A 16,283-nucleotide genomic window follows, 5' to 3' on the forward strand; every position below is an offset into this window, starting at 1 on the left:
AAAAGTGGCAAAGTCCATGTATTGTGCAAACAATGAATGCAGATGTGGTGCAGATGTGAAAAGTCCATGAATGCACAGGTATGTAGTGATGTGTGGGCACGCAATGGTATGTTCAGGTTTGTCAGTTTATGTAGCGTGCGTATCAACAGGCCATGTTGCGAGTCTGACCGAGTCAAACTCCTAAAGTGCTTGCTCAGCTTCAAGCAGCGAGCAGAGCAGAGGTTGACAAAGTTCTCAGGCTTCATACACCTGTCCATCTCAAATCTGCTTATCTGGTCAAATTCTGTGAGCCATCCTTTCCAGGGTCCAGTCTTTTCATCAGGAATGATGTCCCATCCATACTTGGCCTGACAGAGTTTCTGCAGGATCTGTTTGGCTTTGAGGGTAAAGGGAGAGAGAATACCAAGTGGATCAATCTCTTGTTTTTCCTCAGAGTCCTTTTCAGGGAAATCATGATTGTACCGTTTAACTAGCAGTTCTTTGGGGTTCTCCAGTGAGATGCGATTGGTTGTCACAATCTTTGTTCCGGTCTTTTCCGTAGCAGTACTATTGAGTGGACCATTGACCACCCATCCAAACAGAGTTTTAACTGCATACGGTCCATTTCCTTGGCTTCGGATTATCTTCCAAGGTTCCATTGCCTTTGGAACATTGATTCCAATCAACAACTCCACTTCAGCATCAATTTCTTGTAGTTTGATTTCACGCAAATATGGCCATTTTCTCAGGTCTTGTTGAGTCAGCAAATTACCTTTTGAAACTGGGATGGCTGTTTGTGTGTAAACTTTTGGTAGTTCAATGTGTGCATTACCATCTATGCTACCAACCTCCAATCCTGTGAGCTCGCAGCATTTCACAGGTCTTTCTTGTCCCATGGTCTTCAAGATGATCTCAGTCTTGCGCCCTCTGGAGTTCAGCTGGGTCATGAGGTTTTCAGTGCAGAACGTTACAGAGCTGCCTGGATCAAGGAAGGCGTAGGTTTGGATGATCTTACTTCCTTTTGCAGCTTTAACCTGAACCGGAACGATAGCCATGGCACAGTCATTACTGGCCCCTGTTGCATGATAAGCTGAAATCAGAGCACTCTCGACAGAGGCTTCCTTTGAGATGGTGGATTGTGAGGTCTGCGGCTTGGGGTCGATACTGCCAATGTGCAGCACTGTAGGATGTTTCCTTTTGCAAATTTGGCATTCCATTCTTTTATTACAGTCCTTGCTCATGTGACCTTTTTTAAGGCAACCAAAGCAGTGACCGTTCTTCTTCAGATGATCAACTTTCTGATCATGAGTCTTGGAGGCAAACCTTTTACAGTCCGTGACAGAATGTGCATTCTCACAAAAACTACATAGTACATACAGGCAAGACCCCAGCGTTGGTGTTACTCTGCTGGAGTGATGTAGATGGTTGTCTGGGTCGTAGTTCTTCAAGTGAGGTCACAGAAGTTACAAAACTCTCTTTGAGAGGCTTTGAGCTTGACGCTCTAGATGTCAATGCTACGCCTTTAACTGGATAGGGATCTCTAATATCTCCGAATACCGGATGTAACAATATGGAAGACTGGGTTTCTAGGAATTCTACCAGGTGTCTGAATTTAATGCGCGTGTTCTTCTGGGCACAGTCATACACGAGAGTTCGCCATCTTTCGCGAAGTTTGTATGGAATTTTAGACACCAGCAGTTTCAAGTTTGAAGCAACATTCAATTCATCAAGGTAGGCTACTCCAAGTCTTGCATAGCATTATAACATTCCCTCAGATACAAGGCATATGCATGTAGTGCGGTTCCATCATCAGGTTTTACAGATGACCAGTTGAGAGCCTTTTCAAGATAAGCATTAGCAATTTTCATTTCATCACCGAAATGTTGCTCAATCAATCTTTTTGCTTCAGTGTAGCCTCTACGAGGATCCATATGCATGCAGCTACGCACCAGGTCTTTGGGTTTTCCTGATGTAAACTGCTCCAAGAAATAAAGCCTATCCTGGAAACTGTTTGTCTTGTCTTCAATCAAATACTTGAATGCACGTACAAATGATTGATACGATAATGGATCTCCATTAAATACTGGCACTTCCCTTTGAGGCAATAAAGAAAGATTTTGTTGTCTTAACAGGAGTTCAGTGATCTCCTTTTGAGTCTGTAGCATGGAAACACTGAAGTCATTTTCAGCAATTCCACCACTGGAAGTAGTGTGAGGGCTAGATGTAGCTGTTGCCCGCTCACCTGTTCTTATATGCTTAACAGTTCTCTGTAATGGTGTTTTGGGCACTGTGGCAACAGGAACGTATTCAACTGCAGATGTTTCAGCAAGAGTGTAATCAACAGTACGAGGCCGATTTCTATCATAATAACTGTTCATTGCATCGCCAGGCTGTTCAGGATCTTCACTCAGAATCTTCAATCTAGCGTCAGCAGCATCTAACTGTGCCTTTAGCTCTAAATGCTCCCTTTTCAATTTTAAAGCTGCCTCCTCCAGCTTTAAAGCATGCAGCGCTGGTGCTACTTTGGAACGGGCCTCCAATGCAGCCTTTTCAGCTGCGGCTAGCTTAACAGACGAGGAAGAGGAGCCGACAATGGATATGCTATCCTTTGGTTCAACAGTAGCTTGTAGATTGTGCTGTTTCGTTTTCCAGCATTCAACATCTCTCAGAAAATAGTTAAAGTTCGTAATTCGTGGTTCAAACCAATAAGTATCATCAACTTCTTTTTCTTCATCCACAAGAAGATCTTGCACTTTTGTATGCACTGCTCTAGTCCTCCATACATGCCAACAAGTCTTTCGTTAGCTGTTCCACCTGAGCAACATCTCCATTTTCAACAAGCAGGGCTTTAATCTCGTTAGTCTTTCGTGTGCACACTCCCAATTTACCTCTTCGCGTTGCCGAGAGTGAATTAAAAAGTTCATAGAAGACTGTTGACGGCACTTTACACAACTATTGAAGCTCGTGGTGGCCTCTGTGCATTGCCACCATAATCTCGATTTTGAACTTTTGTTCACAGGCTCGTTTTGCCAGATCAGGTCACATAAGGACTGTTGACCGCCTTCTCCAAGTCACTTTTGACCCTTTTTCCTAACATTGTGTCCATCCCACATTTGAGTCAAAATATTTTTGAAAATATACAGCATGCATATTTACTCATTTTTTAGCAGATGCACTTATCCTATGCATAGCAATAACTTTCATATTGTAGACATTGTAGTGTTGCAGTGTCACTTCAAACATCACATGTAATATTGGTCAATAAGTATAATATATTTATATCTGTTATCCAACTACATTTACACATCCCATTGAGTTGTTCGTGCAAGACTCTCTCTCTCTGAAGCCTGGCTACAGCACACAGACACACCGTGGGGGTCAACACTAGCTGGAGTAGACCGAACAGGGCATTCTGATGGTCAGTCCAGATCCCTCAGACACTAATCGGTCAGGGGAACTCTCAACACAACCCACAGCCATACAGAATGTGACAAAATTAGTGCTACTGGTCCCTTAACAGCTTAAGCCTACCTTATACTGACAAGATTAGGGAAAGATTCTTAAATGATTGTAGTCTTTTTTAGTAAAGCTTGAATGAGGGGCATTAGTAAAAAGACTACAGTCTTTCAAGAATCTTTCCCAAATCTGGTCAGTGTAAGGTAGGCTTAACCAGCTTCAAAAAGTTCATTACACATCTGTGCCAACCATTCACTTCAACCAGCCGATTCTAATTAGCACAACTGTTAAGCCAACTTGAGCAGCTAATTGGTGAGACCACCTGATGGAAATGCACAGGTAGAACCAATACATGGTTTAACTTTTATTTACAGAAGCTGGACTTCTCCATCTCTAAATTAACAACTGTGCGCCAACTGTTCTATAGGCTCTACTGTTTAGATAACTTACAGCGGCAAAATCGCCATTTGACTTTTTTTAGCCTGTATCTTAATGAACAGGGTTATCAATAGCTGAGCAGCTGATTCAGTGCCCCTTTTGGCCCTGTTAACAGCTTACGATGGCTCAGTGGAACATGAACTAAACTGACCAATTTACAGAACCCTCGATCCAGCCATAGCCTGTGGTGTGTGGTGAATAAAACCTGCAAACCCAGCAAAAAGGAAACACAAGAGAGAAAGCACGAGGGACAACAACAAAAAAAACACAGATGCGAGCAGTTGACTTTGTGGGTTTTTATTGGCGCTGAAAAAGGGCTCACTTCTTGGTCTCCTCTTCCTTGGACAAGGTCTTGATGATCTCTTCCTTCTTGGCCTGGAGCCGCTCTTCTCTGCGCTTGCGGGCTTCCCTGGTCTTGGAGCGGCGAGCCTCGGCCTGGTCACTGTGTGTGTGTGTGCGCGGGACGAGAGAACATCAGAGGGTCAACACTTCATACTTTCCACATGGCAATCCACAGAAACACACCGAAACTAATCTGTGCCTGAAGAGGAGTGGTCGGTCTCTGGCCTACTCCTCACAATTTGGAGAATCATGGACCAAAACCGTATCTATGCACCTTTTTCATACAAAAATGCGTGTCTGTTTCAAACATCAACGGTAACCGGAAGCTTTTTAAAAAGGCACACAACACACAAAAGCACAGTACAGGCAATATTCACCCGTGGTGGGTGGCAGCTACGCTAAACTACGCACAACTGAAGTGCTCTGTTTGCGGAGCTTAAACTGCAACTATTGGCTTCCACTACAACCAACAGAACTGGTAACACCAGATGTGATCGCAGTGCCCATTTAATAATAAGAAAAAAAAAGACAAGTCTTCTTTATCCATTTAAACACTCTGCAGAGAGAATGCTTCGACTGCCCACCCCAATGTAGACCTGCTGTAGAAGAGCCTCAGGATCTGGAATGACAGATCGTGAGGCTTGCTGGCCTAAAGTAGTGTTCGCGTCACCTGTCTAGATCGCCAAATCATGTGTTCTACAGTTATGCCAATACTCCTACAAGCAGGCAGCATGCGGCATACGCGGCATGGACAACACTAGGTGGAAGCAATGGAAGCAAGTGCCAAAGCCATGACAATATGAAGTCAAAGTTAAAAATGTTGCATTTCTGCATAGAACTAAATATTTAACTATTAAATATGAAATATAAAATATTAAATCATTTAAATATTTAACAATCTTTTAACACTTCAGCATCTTCACGCCACAGCTTCTGTAGCTGCTGCCAATGCCAAGTACTATGTGCACCTGAGCAGAGCAAATCAAGAGAAATCCATTTAAAAAGCTGCATAGGGACTAGCAGTCTACTTAATTCCAAACAAGCTTAGATGTATATAAATATCGAATACGATATTTCACAAAAGTCATGTGAAAGAGCTGCACAATGCATTGACCACTACAGCCAGAATGATGAAGACTTAAGTTGTGCCACTGAATGACTTCAGCTCTTAACCAGGAAGGCCACGTTCAACAAGTACAGCATTGCTGCAAGTGTAAACAACTTCCGTGTCCAGTCTTTTGGAAATGTGCAGTGTCGTGAGCATTACAGCAGTGAGTGTGTGTGTGTGTGTGTGTGTGTGTGTGTGTGTGTGTGTGTGTGTGGACTTACGACAGAAGCTTCTTGCGGGCCTTGTCGGCCTTCAGCTTGTGGATGTGCTCCATGAGGATACGCTTGTTCTTGAACACGTTACCCTTGGCCCTCAGGTAGAGGCTGTGGTACCTGCAGGAGGAGTTACGAGAGTCATCACACACAGGTGATCCATACAGGTGACTGTTTTGAGCATCCTAGTATAAACCTGAATGGTTTGGTCTACCTTACTTCTGTTATCACAGTTATATAACTTGTACAACACAACAGATATGTGTGTGCGTGTGCGATATATGAATAACTGATTGCAACTCATTTTGTGTGCACAGTAATCCCAATAACACATCTAGTTATGAATATTCTTGTTTCAATTATTGGATCCAGTTTGCCAGAACATGGCAAAATCCTAATCCTAGAACAAAATCTCCATGGCCCAGGAAACCTACCCCTGACGCCTCCTTTATAATCCACTTCAGAAAGTAAAACGCTACCATTTCTTTGTTCTTCCTGTGTCACTTGACACAGATGACTTCAATAATTAGCGGATATACTCAGAAGATTTGGAATCAGAATCAGCCGATTAAGTGAAAGGCTGTTAGAATGCGGCAGGACTTTTACTCTTCTGGGCTGCGTTTCCCAGATTTGTTAAGAGAATCTTAAGTCCTAAGAACTTCTTAGGAGCACTCCAAGAACTTCTTAGCACTCTAAGAACACTCTTAAGTTCTTAGCACTTAAGAGCTTCTAAACGAATCTGGGAAATGCGGTCCTGGGCTGCAAAGCGGACGCCAGGGACTCACATGTGCCTGTCGATCTTCTTGGACTCCCTGTAGCGGCGCAGCAGACGACGCAGGATCCTCATGCGACGCATCCAGCACAGCTTCTCTGGCATACGGGCGTTGGCAGTACCCTTCCTCTTACCTGCGCAGAGGGAACAGAGGCACCAGTTACTCACAAATTCTTCTGGTCCATTCAACAATTCAGTAACATCTTTTACTCAAAATAGGCTAGCATCTACAAAACCATTCCAGACGTCAATTTTCTGTGACTTCATAGCAAAATGTCTCGATCTCAACCACTTTTCCCACAACAAGATGCATTTGAGTGTGATTGTGCGTGTGAGTATGTGTGGCTTCAGCTAGTAAACGTGAAATAGCATACCTCAGAATAGACTAATCAAGTGTATGGGCAAGTTAAAAAGAACTATGAATAAAATGTGTTGCCAAGTATAACAACCCATGTCCATAACTGACAGGCCCATTTCTGGGGCACTTGCCCCAAGTCGGTCACTTACCGATGCCCATGTGGCGACCCTTGCGACGTGCCAGCGTGTTCTTGCGGCAGCGGGCACGGGAGTGCACAGTCACGGGCTTGCGGATGATAAGACCATCTTTCACCAGCTTACGGATCTGCTGGCCTGGGTGGGAAAGGGAAAGGTAGGAAAGGTCAGTGTGGGCAGATCACCGTGCATTCAATTCTGTTCATCGATTGTTCTTCATTTTTAACACTGATGTTTCAACATCGGTTTGGGTTAAATAAGCTGATCAGATTTATCGAACACCACATTTTAACGGATAATTAATCAGAAGCGTCCTAGAGAAGTCAAGGAGGGGTAATCTTACGAGAGTTGGCGTTAGCGATCTCGTTGGTCTCGTTTGGGTCCAACCAGACCTTCTTTTTGCCACAGCGTAGAACGCTGGACGCCAGTCGCTTCTGGAGCCTGAGCATGCTGCCGGAGAAAGAAATTGCCGTTATAAACTAAAACTTACATCTCAAACACAAACACACGCACACACACACATTACACTCCCATGGTGAATGGAGACACAATTACCAAGTCCCTCCGATTCATGAGGAAAACAGATGATCAGCAGACCATCCACGGCCAGTGAACAGGCAAGATTCATGCGGGCTTATCATTTTGCATTTCACGTGTTAACGATGACATTTTGGCCAATCGCAATGACTTACATGAAAAGACTACAAGGACAATCTTCAATAGTAAATGTATCGGAAATGCCCTATTGTAACACTAACCGGAGACATATTTTCCAAGATACATGTGTAGCTGTCTACAAGATCCACCAATACAAGCAGGCAGCTAGCATAAACGTGTAGCTAGCGGAGAGCTCAACACTGTAGCTTGTTAGCAATTAGCAAGTCAACTACATAATCCAAAAGAATATTTTCGCTCACTGAAAATACGTCAAAGAGATCTATAGCAGTCAGAACATACCATCTATGTATACCATGACCATACAATGCTTTCTAGAAACACTTTTGACAGCGTAATGTGCGATCAGGCCCACAAAACGTGGACCACGATGCAACTTCGGTTGGCATAACGCACAGCAAACTAACTACGGCCTGTAAATGTGGAACTAGTTTCCCTTTTTAAGCACAATTACAGAAGTACATCTGAGGGACTATACCCATATATTGAATCCGAACATGTTTAAGTAAACCACTGAGGCGATGTAACAGTGTTTTAATTCTGATTTCGGGGTATTTTTGTCATTTTCGTCGAGAGCGGGGCTCACACTCTTACCTCATGGCTGCGGATCTTTGAGAGAAAGGAAGGAGGTCGGTGCATGCAGGACCCTACCATTATAAGGGTTGCAATAACCCTGAAGTTCACGAAAATGTCCACCCACGTGAACAGAAAATGTCAGCATGTAAAACATATGCAAGTTAAGTATTCAAAGTAGAAAATACGTTTGCATGATAATATTTGCGACTGTATGTTTATTCTTTATTCACGTAAACGATAATCAAAGTAATTATGAAGAGGCACCCTGACACCCCTATTGTTTCGAATTGGTTCGTTCCATAAAAACTTCACAAATGCATTATGGGTAGGCCGACAATACTTTGTGCGCAAACTATTTTGGCCAGAAGATAATTTCACCCTGTTGATCGTTATAGTTCTGAAAGAATTGAGTGTTGCTGCCTGTAAGAGTAAATTAGTAGATCAGACTTCCCTTTAACATATCCGAAAATCATTTCCTTTCTTTCACTGCTGTTATGTTCTTGGCAGGCACTTCTGTCCAGAAACGATATTAATATGTCTACAACATTTAACAACAAATAAAATACTAATTTACAGCTTATTTTAGGCCTATCATTATCAGAGTTGATGGATATTAACCGCTTAGGTTATCTGATGGCACAACAATGGTCATATTCTGAGTAATTATAAATAAAAATCACATTCAACTCAAAGTTCTTGACGTTATCGTTTTATTACAGATGGATAGTTCATCTGTACTCCTTTGGGGGGAAAAAACTTCATTGCACGTATTTACAAATATAATTTAAATTGTATAGAAAAAAAGTTTTTTTATTAAACACGGACATAAATAAATAAAGTTGTTCCTTGAATGATACAGTTTGTGGGTTTGTTAACAAAACAACAATGTAGGCCTACTGTATTTACAGGTACATGAACAAATGTTCCATATTTCACCATGTCAAACCCACCACTCTTCTAGTACTGGCATTTTATTTGATTACATTCCTGCTCTTTCTGTACATTTTGACACAGTGCAACAAAACCAATGTTAATGCAATGTTACAGCAAACATGAACATCTCCCAAAAAGCTGGTGTGTTCCTTTAACACATTATTCAATCAATAAATCAATTACATATAACTATCAGCATGTATCCACACATTTACCACATGTTCCTTCTGAAATTATGTAAATTGTTGATTGTTTACACACTGCGGTGTCCACCTCTGCTAGATGAGAGCCAAACAATCTGAACTGGTGTCACAGCCCTCTGGTGGTCCATTGAGAAACTACAGGTTAGCCTGGAGTGGCCATTTGCAATAAATACATAAAAAAAAGTTGCAATTAAGCTGAAATTACATTTATGATTAAATATTCATATTTAAACCAATTAATCAGAAATAATAACAGTAAAAAATAATAATACATTATGTGTTATTTTGCAATCATCAAACCTATTTTTGATCGGGAACAGCCAGGGGCAAATCTGGGCATAAATATCTTGTTGTAACTTGTGGAGATGCTTTATGAATTTGCATTACATTATTGTAGACCCACGTGTACATGGAACTGAAACATGAAAAAAAAAAAAAAAAAAAAATAGGAAATGCTTTATTAGTCTTGTAAATTGATCAAAGTTGTGACTAAAAACGTACGTAGGCCACAGAACATTTTCAGGTAAGAATTGCGCCACAACGTTCTTCAGTTAATAGGCTCCAGCTGATCCTCCGCACTGAGCTTCAGGGCAAAGACCTCTGAAGTTCACCTACAAAAAAGCCACCATCTTTGCCTAAATAAGGAGATCCGGTATCTTGAGATTTTTTCTATGGGAAAATAACATGGGGATTTTGAATTTTCGCACCTTACAGGGACGAAGAAATTGGAAATGCAGACGTTTTGCGCTACAAAGTTTTGTCCCCTGCCTACAAGTGGATACTGTGATTTTTGGTAGGTGAAGACGGCACACTTCGATCTTTGCTACCCCAGGGCTAACTTACAATACAACCCGCCATTGGCAGTTAGCTCCAATTAACACCCGGAACTCCTTATATGGGCAAAGATGGCCGCTTTGGATCCTATTTGTAGGCGAACTTCAGAGGTCTACTGCATTTCCAATTTCTGCGTCCCCGTGAGAGTTTAACAGGTGTGAACATTCTAAATCCCCATGTTATTTTCCCATAAAAAAAAAATCTCAAGATACCGGATCTCCTTATTTGGGCAAAGATGGTGGCGTTTTTGTAGGCGAAACTTCAGAGGGCCATACTGGAACTGGAGAGCAGCAGGCGATGTGCTACGTGTTCAACATCACCTGTCCCACGTGTGTCAGCAGGCAATGTGCTACGTGTTCAACAGCACCTGTCCCACGTGTGTCAGCAGGCGATGTGCTACGTGTTCAGCAGCACCTGTCCCACGTGTGTCAGCAGGCAATGTGCTACGTGTTCAACAGCACCTGTCCCACGTGTGTCAGCAGGCGATGTGCTACGTGTTCAACAGCACCTGTCCCACGTGTGTCACCAGGCGATGTGCTACGTGTTCAACAGCACCTGTCCCACGTGTGTCAGCAGGCGATGTGCTACGTGTTCAGCAGCACCTGTCCCACGTGTGTCAGCAGGCGATGTGCTACGTGTTCAGCAGCACCTGTCCCACGTGTGTCTGCTGGTGCTTCCTGAAGTTGCTGGAGTGGCTGAAGCTGCGGCCGCACAGGTTGCAGCTGTACGGCCGCTCGCCCGTGTGGTAGCGCAGGTGTACCGTCAGGTAGCCCGACTGGCTGAACCTCTTCCCGCACACGCCGCAAGCGTACGGCTTCTCGCCGGTGTGCACGCGCTTGTGCTTCTTGAAGTCGCCCGCGTGGTTGAAGCTGCGTCCGCACACCGGGCAGCTGTAGCGCTTCGGCGCCCCCGTGTGGTTGGGGTGATGCCGTGTGTAGGGGCGCGGGAGACGCCCCCCTCCACCGCCCCTGCCTCCGCCCACCCCGAGCCCTCGACGGCTCAGAGGCCCCCCTACGCCGCCTGAGTTGGCGTCTGGACTCATAGCCTCGTAGCCGTTCTCCAGAAAAAGGCTGTCCTGCTGAAGAGCGGTCGTGCAGTGGGGCACGTAAGACACCCTACAGGAGCTGGAGGCTGCTGCTGCTGCTGCCGCCGCCACCTGCCGTTCGTGGGAATGATCCGGCTCATCCCTGAAGCCGTCAAAGTCTGCAGTTACATAGTCATCCCTCTGGGGGGCGCTGACGCCACAGACGCCGCCGCCACCACCACCGACGCCGCAGTCATCTGTGTCTTCCTCGGTTTTGATCTGAGTAACAGTGAGGTAGGGGTAGCCTGATGTTCCCGAGCAGGAAGTGTGTGGCGGAGCGTGAGCAGGTGAGGTCTCCGCAGTAGCGTTGACCGAGGAGTCTGTACCTACGGCATTGATGAGATGTTTGGCTTGTGACTGCGGTATCCCGATCTGCCCGGAGTTCAGGATGTTGGGGCTTCCATCTGGACATTTATCTACAAACAACGTACTCTCTGTGGCGGTTCCTGCCTCAGGAGGTTGTTCAGAGTCTGTCTCCACCTTGCATCTCAGAGTCTGTCTCTGGGATTTCCGTGTGCTGGGAATTTCCATGGCAGCAGCGTTCGTGTAACTGGCCACAAAATGAACGGAATCCTCATCCCGGTCCTCTGCAAAGCCCTCATTCTGGACGACAGGCACGTCTTTGCAGGAGACGTCAGTGCCTTCTCTTGGCGAATCACACTTTATGATGATCTGCTCTATGTCAGCTGGAGTTGGTTCAGAGTCCTGCAGTGTTTCAACACCTTGTTCTTGCTTGAGAGTCAAAGTCTCCTGGAAAGCTGGAGTCCTCTCCAAAGAACCTCCACTGACAGATGGCACAGTCCCTGGCATTGAAGAAGAGAGGTTAAATGCCATGCAACTCAAACTAAAAAGAGCACAATAGATACCAGAACATAGACCTGTGTTCTCTCTGTGTGTGTGTGTGTGTGTGTGTGTGAGAGAGAGTGAGAGTAAAGCCTACCTTACACTGACAGACATTGACAAGATTTGGGAAAGATTCTTGAAAGATAGTAGTCTTTTAACCAATGCCCCTCATTCAAGCTGTCCTCAAAAGACTGCAATCTTTCAAGAATCTTTCCAAATCTGGTCAAAGTGTCAGTGTAAGGTAGGCTTTAGGTGTGTGGCAATTCCCTAAATTAAATCACTCCCACTTACCCGCGCACTCTCTCCTCTGCTTGTCCTGGAGTTCTTGTAGCTTTCTCCGGAGCCGCTCGTTCTCCCGCTGAGTGCGAGCGGTTTTCTCCTGGTACTCCGACACGGTTTCCCGCACCACCTCCAGGACCTCATGCACCGCCACCGTCAACAGTTTCGCCACTCGGGCGTTAAGGCGCTCTACTTTAGTCATTGTGTTGGCTATTCGCTGCTCTGGAACCTGCGACTAGGGCCGAAAACAAGTGGTATTTCTAAACGAATATCGTACTCATGTGGTCAGATGTCTGCTGCTGGACGGAAGCTCACGTTTACACATCGTTACATGTTACTTTAACGAGTACATTTCTCTCCAAAAGGGTCTGGCTGACTGACATCAACAATATGGCTAGCGACTTGGCTAACACAATCCAACATTTTCAACGTACATGTGAATTTCTTACCCCTGATATCAGCTAGAATTAAACCATATGTCTTAGGCATGCATCATGGCAGAATAGTCATGGTTAATCCAGTAAAGAGTTTGCAGTGGTTCAAAACTTTGCTGGCACAGGCTATGCTATTCATCATACAAATCATCATAAAGCTCGAAGGTTCCCTCTTTGGTAGGGAAACGGATGCGTCAGAAATACACAGCGCCCTCTATCGACGGGAGTACAGTTGTGACATAAATATGGGTAGTCCAAGTATTGCCCTGTAGACTGATTCTTTTATTTTTTTGTTCAATGTAATGTAGCCATTATGTAGCCAATATACGATTTACATAAAGAGAAATATATTAATATCTCAACATATGTAGAGTCACATTCAAAGTCAACAACACGTCACAATATGTAAACTGCATAACTCACATGTTGGACCTGGTCAAGCCACGTCGTCTTTTCCCCCCCCATGTAGACTCAGAAATCATACCAACAGCAATACACTTCTCAGGTAATTAAATATATCTACAGATAAAATCGACCAGTGAGCAGCAAAGTCGCTAGATGGAATTCCAAACCCACCTGCACTTTGTTTCTTTTCTTCCCCCCAGTCATACAATCGGCCCTCAACAACACAAAAATTTAAAAGGGCAAAAAAATCCACTGGAAAATCCCAACGATGGACATAAAGCACTCTGTCTCCATAACATTGTTCAAAAAGCAATAAAGCCTCTCTTCTTTTTTCTTTCCATTTTAAATAACTATGTACATAGATTCCAGCCTTTACTCTATGGCAGTATTCAGGTACACAATATTCAAGCAAAATAGGCAGTGACACACACACACACACACACACACACACACACACACACACACACACACACACACACACACACACACAAACACACACACAATGGCTATCTCCTCTTACTCACACACCAGTTTCTCCCTCACACACTATTCATTCTCTCTCTCTCTCTCTCTCGTGCGCTCTACACGGCGTCGTCAAACATGGTCAGGAGGTTCTTGGGCTCGAAGCTGCGCTTGTTGACAGACTCCTCCCCTTCTCCCCACGCCGCCTCACCGCAGCGCAGAAGCGAGCGCGAGCGCGAGAGCGAGCGCGTGGAGCACGGCGTGTGTGGCGGGCTGTTCCGGTCCAGGGTCCGGGAGGACGGTTGCCGGCTCCGGTTCAGGCTGTGGAGCCGTATGGGGCTGAAGCCCGGCGTGCCAGTGGCGGCGGTGCCGGTGCCGGTGCCGGTGCTGGTGCCGTCCAGTCTCGAGACCACCGACGCCACTCCAGAGTGAGAGCTGGGCGGAGTGTAAGCAGGGTACGGCAGGTTCTCCAGCGTGGTCAGCCAATCGCGGCTCTCCGTCTGTGTGTGCGTGGCGTGCGGAGGGCTGGCGTTGGGTCTGGCGGAGGAGGGGGCCGACAGGGGCGTGGAGGTGGATGTGCTGCCGAACGAGAGCCGGGACGGAAGCCTGCGGGGAGGAGACGCAACAGATACTGTGTTACTATAGTAACCCACTACAACTCTTTGGGGGCCATCTATACTATAGTAACCCACTACAACTCTTTGGGCGCCATCTTTACTATAGTAACCCACTACAACTCTTTGGGCGCCATCTACAGTATACTATAGTAACACACTAGAACGCTTTCAACCCACTAGAACTCTTTGGGCGCCATCTATACTATAACCCACTAGAACTCTTTGAACGCCATCAGTGTATGAGTGTGCGTGTGAGTCTCCCACCCCCCCCCCCCCACCTAAATTGAAAGAAAAGTTACAGTTGCAATACAGGTGTAAGACATGCCTCGGTCTTCGTTCCAACTGATCTGGATTAAGAATGACGGAACGGCAACAGTGGGACAGTCTATCCATTGTACTTTCTAGATCAGTGGGAACGAGCTGGAGGACCAAGGAAGGAAGGAAGAGAGGATAAAAAAAGAAAGACGAAATGAGAGGGGCCCAAGGAGTTGTTAGCAGTTCCCTGATGCAGGCCAGGTGCTGCACGGGTCCGGTACCTGTCCGCAGGCGAGTCGTCGAAGCGCGGCAGCTTGGGCAGAACCACGGACTCCTCTCCCAGGAACACGGACTCGGCCCCGGAGTGGCGCAGCTCGCTGGGGGGTGTGGGGGGGCTGGGCGGCAGGGCGCTCAGGTCGCCCTCCTTCTCCCAGCTGTCTCCACGCGGGGGGGTGCAGGGGGCGGGGGGGTCACAGCGGGGCAGGAAGGGCAGATTGAGGGAGGACAGGAGGCCCCAGCCTACAGAGACCACCGACTGCACAACGCAGAGAGACAACAACAGCCAGCTCAAGCCACAGTCATTTATTCATCACATTATTTATTCATTATTGCTATTCTCCTTAATGCAGCTTTAGCGTATTGCACTCTACTCTGTTCTACAAACAGTATACAGTGACATACACTAGAATATACTCTACAACACACTACCTGTGAGAAAGAGAGGAATGTCTGCTCGCGTGCAACAACTTAGCTGTGTGACAACAACAACAACAATGACGACGACAACACGTTACATTTTCTCGACACTCAAAGCGCTTCACAGTAAAGGGAGAACTTCTCTAATCACCCACCTGGGTGATGCACGGCAGTCAGTGTAGGCATTTGAAGCTGTGGTAAATGACACACACACACACACACACACACACACACACACACACACACACACACACACACACACACACACACACACACACACACACACACACACACACACACACACACACACACACACACACACACACACACACACACACACACACACACACACACACACACACACACAGTACCTGTGAGTAGGAGAGGAGCGTCTGCAGGCTCTCGTGCAGCAGCAGGCAGATGTGGCGTCTCCAGCTGTGCTTGCGGACGGACGGCAGCGCCAGCAGCTGCTCCGCTGAGGGGCGCCTACAGGGCTCTGGGGCCAGCATCAGACACAGCACACGCCGCAGCTCAGGAGAGAGGCCTGCACACACACACACACACACACACACACACACACACACATACATTATGCACACACACACACATTATGCACACACACACACACACACACATTATGCACACACACACACACACACACACAGAGATATGCGCACACACACACACACACACACACACACACACACACACACACACACACACACACACACACACACACACACACACACACACACACACACACACACACACACACACACACACACACACACACACACACACAGAGATATTATGCACACATACAACATACAACTACTGTCTCTCAACCTCTTCAGATACATACATTTCATAATGCACACAAACACAGACACACACAGACACACACACACACACACACACACAGACACAGACACAGACACAGACACAGACACACAGCCATAACTGTACAGTACATAAACAGGGACCATTTCTGCAAAATAGACACAGGCGCCAGTCCTACCATTGGTAAACTCAGAGGGCAGAATGCCTTGGCGAAGCTGCTGCCAACCCTCTCCTCCCTTAGGAACCTCCATATTGCACGCCAACTCGAGTATGGACACCCCAAGACTGTGGAAGCACACACACACACACACACACACACACACACAAAATGTCAAAGTTAGAAGGTCA

The 16,283-nt window shown here is 45.9% G+C and overlaps 3 protein-coding genes across 4 annotated transcripts in view; all 3 read right to left on the reverse strand.

The window, feature by feature from the left end:
• Nucleotides 1-4,154: 4,154 nt before the first annotated feature.
• Nucleotides 4,155-8,118, reverse strand: LOC134070155 (large ribosomal subunit protein eL19). Its single transcript, XM_062526410.1, has 6 exons — nt 8,069-8,118; nt 7,143-7,249; nt 6,815-6,937; nt 6,321-6,441; nt 5,545-5,655; nt 4,155-4,315 (listed from the first exon to the last, which is right to left on the reverse strand). The coding sequence occupies exons 1-6, from the start codon at nt 8,071-8,073 to the stop codon at nt 4,192-4,194; spliced, it is 591 nt and encodes a 196-aa protein (XP_062382394.1). The 5' UTR covers nt 8,074-8,118; the 3' UTR covers nt 4,155-4,191.
• A 682-nt stretch (nt 8,119-8,800) lies between these two features.
• LOC134070648 (zinc finger protein 384-like) lies at nt 8,801-12,803 on the reverse strand. Of its 2 annotated transcripts, XM_062527050.1 has the most exons (3): nt 12,676-12,796; nt 12,239-12,461; nt 8,801-11,907 (listed from the first exon to the last, which is right to left on the reverse strand). In XM_062527050.1, exons 2-3 carry the CDS (start codon nt 12,426-12,428, stop codon nt 10,652-10,654), a joined length of 1,446 nt encoding a protein of 481 aa, XP_062383034.1. In that variant the 5' UTR covers nt 12,429-12,461; nt 12,676-12,796; the 3' UTR covers nt 8,801-10,651. The 2 variants fall into 2 exon arrangements, with proteins under 2 accessions (XP_062383034.1, XP_062383033.1); XM_062527049.1 differs by having other exon boundaries at nt 12,239-12,803.
• Nucleotides 12,804-12,929: 126 nt separating this feature from the next.
• Nucleotides 12,930-16,283, reverse strand: part of pkmyt1 (protein kinase, membrane associated tyrosine/threonine 1) — a 9,414-nt gene continuing 6,060 nt past the window's right edge. Inside the window, exons 5-8 of the mRNA XM_062527040.1 lie at nt 16,114-16,220; nt 15,467-15,639; nt 14,681-14,934; nt 12,930-14,133 (exon numbers count right to left, since the gene is read on the reverse strand). Of these exons, the coding sequence (XP_062383024.1) occupies nt 13,647-14,133; nt 14,681-14,934; nt 15,467-15,639; nt 16,114-16,220 (1,021 nt within the window). The 3' untranslated portion in view covers nt 12,930-13,646. The remainder of the gene's footprint in view (nt 14,134-14,680; nt 14,935-15,466; nt 15,640-16,113; nt 16,221-16,283) is intronic.

This window comes from Sardina pilchardus, chromosome 22 (genome assembly GCF_963854185.1).
Source record: "Sardina pilchardus chromosome 22, fSarPil1.1, whole genome shotgun sequence".
NCBI lineage: Eukaryota > Metazoa > Chordata > Actinopteri > Clupeiformes > Clupeidae > Sardina > Sardina pilchardus.

Excerpts from the sequence above, each read along its gene's own strand:
- LOC134070648 (XM_062527049.1), bottom strand. The coding sequence starts at position 12,428 with ATGACTAAAGTAGAGCGCCTTAACGCCCGAGTGGCGAAACTGTTGACG. Across the intron at positions 11,908-12,238 it reads GCAGAGGAGAGAGTGCGCGG|GGACTGTGCCATCTGTCAGT; the intron begins GTAAGTGGGAGT and ends CTTCAATGCCAG.
- LOC134070155 (XM_062526410.1), bottom strand. Across the intron at positions 6,938-7,142 it reads GATCGCTAACGCCAACTCTC|GCCAGCAGATCCGTAAGCTG; the intron begins GTAAGATTACCC and ends TTTCCCACCCAG. Across the intron at positions 5,656-6,320 it reads AAGAAGATCGACAGGCACAT|GTACCACAGCCTCTACCTGA; the intron begins GTGAGTCCCTGG and ends CTCCTCCTGCAG.